The sequence below is a fragment of the Protobothrops mucrosquamatus genome, unplaced genomic scaffold (genome assembly GCF_001527695.2).
Source record: "Protobothrops mucrosquamatus isolate PMUCROS unplaced genomic scaffold, P.Mucros_1.0 scaffold5748, whole genome shotgun sequence".
Taxonomy (NCBI): Eukaryota; Metazoa; Chordata; class Lepidosauria; order Squamata; family Viperidae; genus Protobothrops; species Protobothrops mucrosquamatus.
This window is the reverse complement of record NW_015391596.1, coordinates 20,151-24,186: the sequence shown is the minus strand read 5'-3', so window position 1 is coordinate 24,186 and position 4,036 is coordinate 20,151. Positions and strand designations below refer to the sequence as shown.

Below are 4,036 nucleotides of genomic sequence, written 5' to 3'. Positions count from 1 at the left end.
GGGGGGGCCCAGGAAGACCCCCTAACCCTTTCCCCAAGTAATTCTTTTGCGTTTCTTCCACCTTCCCCAGAGTCAAAAACGTCCTGCTCAAGTCCAACGGCGTGCTGGAGGCCTTCGGCAACGCAAAGACGAGCCGCAACGACAACTCCAGCCGTTTCGGCAAATACATGGACATCAATTTTGACTTCAAGGGGGATCCGACCGGAGGACACATCAGCAACTACTTGTTGGAAAAGGTAGGGGGGGTGTCCTAAAGCAGGAGTTTTTTGGGGGTGGGGGTCACGTTCCACTCACGGGGTCATCCTAACTATCCACATTTATGGAGGAAAATTGGGGGCGTCTCACAACGAGGGTCTCGCCCTGGCCCAGTTTGTCGAGAAACGGAAGAACGGAGCCTGGGGTGTTTTTGTCAAACTGGACCACTGAAAGAGGGAGGGAACTTCGACTCCCAGAATTCCCCAGCCGGAAAGCTTTCAGAGGAGTGGACTTCGACTCCCAGAATCCCTCAGCCGACAGGCTTAAAGATGGGTGGACTTCAACTGCCAGGATTCCCCAGTCAGCTTCCTTTTAGAGAGATGGACTTCAGCTCCCAGAATCCCCCAGACAGTATGCCTTACAGGGGGGTGGACTTCAACTCCCAGAATCCCCCAGATGGCATGCTTTAAGAGAGGTGGACTTCCACTCCCAGAATCCCCCAATGAGCATGCTTTAAGGGGGATGGACTTCAACTCCCAGAATCCCCCAGTGAGCATGTTTTAAGTGGGGTGGACTTCCACTCCCAGAATGCCCCAGGCGACATGCTTTAAGTTGGGTGGACTTCCACTCCCACAATCCCCCAGTGAGCATGCTTTAAGAGGGATGGAAGTCAACTCCCAGAATCCCCCAGCCAGCATGCTTTAAGAAGAGAGGACTTCAACTCCCAAAATTCCCCAGATGGCAGGCTTTAAGTGGGGTGGACTTCAACTCCCAGAATCCTCCAGTGAGCATGCTTTAAGGGGGATGGACTTCAACTCCCAGAATCCTCCATTGAGCATGCTTTAAGGGGGATGGACTTCAACTCCCAGAATCCCCCAGATGGCATGCTTTAAGAGGGATGGGCTTCAACTCCCAGAATTCCCCATCCAGTTTGCTTTAACAAGGATGGACTTCAACTCCCAGAATCCTCCAGTGAGCATGCTTTAAGGGGGATTGACCAACTCCCAGAATCCCACAGTGAGCATGCTTTAAGAGGGATGGGCTTCAACTCCCAGAATTCCCCATCCAGTCTGCTTTAAGAAGGATGGACTTCAACTCCCAGAATCCCCCAGCCAACCTGCTTTAAGATGGATGGACTACAACTCCCAGAATCCCCCAGTGAGCATGCTTTAAGAGTGTTGGACTTCAACTCCCAGAATCCCCCAGCAGGCATGCTTTCCAAGGGATGGACTTCAACTCCCAGATTAGACCTTCAGAACGTGGTTCTCCTATACATGGGTTCCGATAGCTGCTCCGTCTGGTAGGAAGGCTTTGGGTACCAAGGCACCTGTCCACCCGGGTCCTCCAGATGACCTCAACGTTCTCCTTCTCTTGCAGTCGCGGGTCCTCAAACAGCAACCTGGAGAGAGGAACTTCCATGCGTTCTATCAGGTGAGTTGACTTCTACTGCTGGAGGACCCACGAGTGTCCTCCTTCCTTCTCGCTAAGTTTCTCGGAGGTCATCTGGGCAGCCGTTGAGCGAGACGGGTCACGGGGAAGCTGGATGACCACCACGATCTACGTTGAGACAGTCTGAGGTCTTCCTTAATTGGAGCATGGACTTGCCTCTTCGACGGAGCGGTCCTGTGAGGACACTCAAGGCTAGGGAACGTTGTCATGCCTGGGAACGATCCCGTCAGGTGTCCTCTAGATCAGGGGGCTGCGGCTCACTTCTGCGCCACAATCTGTTGGCCACCAGGCTGCGTGAGTGGCCGGCTGTTGCCGGGTGCGCACGCGTGCGGACAGCCCCACTCGTACGAGTGTCACTGCGAGCGTCACTGGCGTTCGCAGCCCCACTTGTGCGAGCCTCACTGGTGTTACGGCCCCACTCGTGTGAGCATTGCGGGCGTTCGCAGCCCCGCTTGTACAAGCGTTGCAGGCGTTCGTAGCGCCATTCGTTTGAGGGCCGTGGGCTATCCTGGCCCTGCTCGCATGAGTATCGTGGATGCTCACGGTCCCACTCGTACGAACATTGCCACGAGCATCACAGGCGTTCCAGACCCCATTTGTGCAAGTCTCACAAGCGTTCAAGTGTTCGCGGCCCCACTTGTGCAAGCGTCACAGACGTTCATGGCCCCCCTCGTGCGAGCATTGCGGGTGTTTGCGGCCCCACTCGTCCAAGCATCAGGGGCGTTCAGGGTCCCACTCGCACAAGTGTTTTGGACACTCGCGGTTCCACTCATGCAAGCAACGGGGGTTTGTGTGCAGACACACACGCACACGTGTTCTCCCCCCCACACACAAAACCATCCCTTCTTTCCCCATTCCAGGCCGCCAACCCCCGAAAAGTTGGGGAACGCTGCTGTAGATGCGGATCATTCCAGAATCATACAATGTTGGCTAGTCCAAGGGTGTCAGCGGGTTGCAAAACCCGTGAAAACAGGTTGACGTTGTTCAAACCAGTTTCCTTTACAGGTAGTCCTCGACTTATGGAGACCACAATTCCCGTTGCTAAGGCAGACAGTGGTGAAATGAGTTTTGTCTCATTTTACAACCTTTCTTGGCCCGGTTGTTAAGTGAATCACTGCAGTTGTCAAGCTAGTCACACAGACGTGAAGTGAAGCTAGCTTTCCCACTGAAGGTCATAAAAGGGGATCACGTCATCCCCAGGACACGGCAACTGTCATCGGTGTGAATCAGTTGTCAAGCGTCTAAATTTGATCCCATGATCACGGGGATGCTGCAATTGTCGTAAAGTATGAAAAACAGTCAGAAGTCACCGTCGAAACTTTGAACGGTCATTAAAGGAAGGTTGTAAGTCGGGACTCCCTGTATTGTGCCTCACCTATAGAGAGAATCTTGCCGAACGAAAGCAGACGAACTTGCCGCATAAAACATTCACATTGGGAACTGTTGAGGAGGCACTGTCTTCACCCTCATTCTCACACACAAAGTCTCTAAAATGGCTGTTTCTTGCTCCTCTGTGATGCAGCCCCTCTCTCCTACTTGGAAATCCGGACTGTGTTCCCTCATGGGAACGAAGGACCATCTTTCCCATTGTCCTTAAATTTACCTAATGGTTTGATCTGCCCCCGGGGAAAAATTCTCTTTATATTTTAGCTTCCGATTCACTGAAAAACTGAACAACTGCAGGGAGCCCAACGTTTCTGTTGCTAAGTGAGACATTTTGTTAAGTAAGTTTTGAGCCATTTTTATGACCTTTCTTGCCGCATCTGTGAAGCATATCCCTGTCGTTGTTAATTTAGTGACCTGGTTGTTAAGTGAATCCAGCCCCCTTATTGCTTGTCAGAAGGTCACTAAAAGGGGATCACATGACACTGCACTTGTCGTAAATAGGAGTCAATACCAAATGTCTGAATTTTGATCACATGACCACAGGGATGCAGTAACGGTTGTAAGTGCGAAAAACGGTCCTAAGTCGCTTTTTTTTGTGTGTCGTTGTCCCTAAACGAATCGTCGTACGTCGAGGGCTATCAAATTATTATTTGATTTTTTTCCCCAGTTGCTTCTTGGTGCCTCAGATGCTAAGCTGAAATCTCTCCACCTGGTTGGAGACCCAACAGCCTACAGGTTTACCGAGGGTGGTAGTAATAACAGGGTAAGTAAAACACAGTTTAATCCATGGCAGGTCATCCTTCTAGTCCTTCCAGCGGCCTTGTTGGCGGCCCTTTCCGGTAGCCTAGGCGACTTTTCCGATGGCCTGGCGGCCCTTTCCAGCGGCCCTTTCCAGCGGCCCTTTCCAGCGGCCCTGGTGACCCTCCTGGGCGGCCCTGGCGACCCTCTTGGGCGGCCCCTTCTGGAGGCCTTCGGCGGCCTTTTTCCAGCGGCCCTGGCAACCCTC

General features: G+C 52.6%; 1 protein-coding gene across 1 annotated transcript in view; it reads left to right on the top strand.

Moving 5' to 3' along the window:
• Positions 1 to 70: 70 nt before the first annotated feature.
• Positions 71 to 4,036, top strand: part of LOC107299943 (unconventional myosin-Ig-like) — a gene marked incomplete at both ends in the record, with an annotated part of 23,973 nt that continues 20,007 nt past the window's right edge. Inside the window, 3 exons of the mRNA XM_015829287.1 lie at positions 71 to 236; positions 1,573 to 1,626; positions 3,698 to 3,793. Of these exons, the coding sequence (XP_015684773.1) occupies positions 71 to 236; positions 1,573 to 1,626; positions 3,698 to 3,793 (316 nt within the window). The remainder of the gene's footprint in view (positions 237 to 1,572; positions 1,627 to 3,697; positions 3,794 to 4,036) is intronic.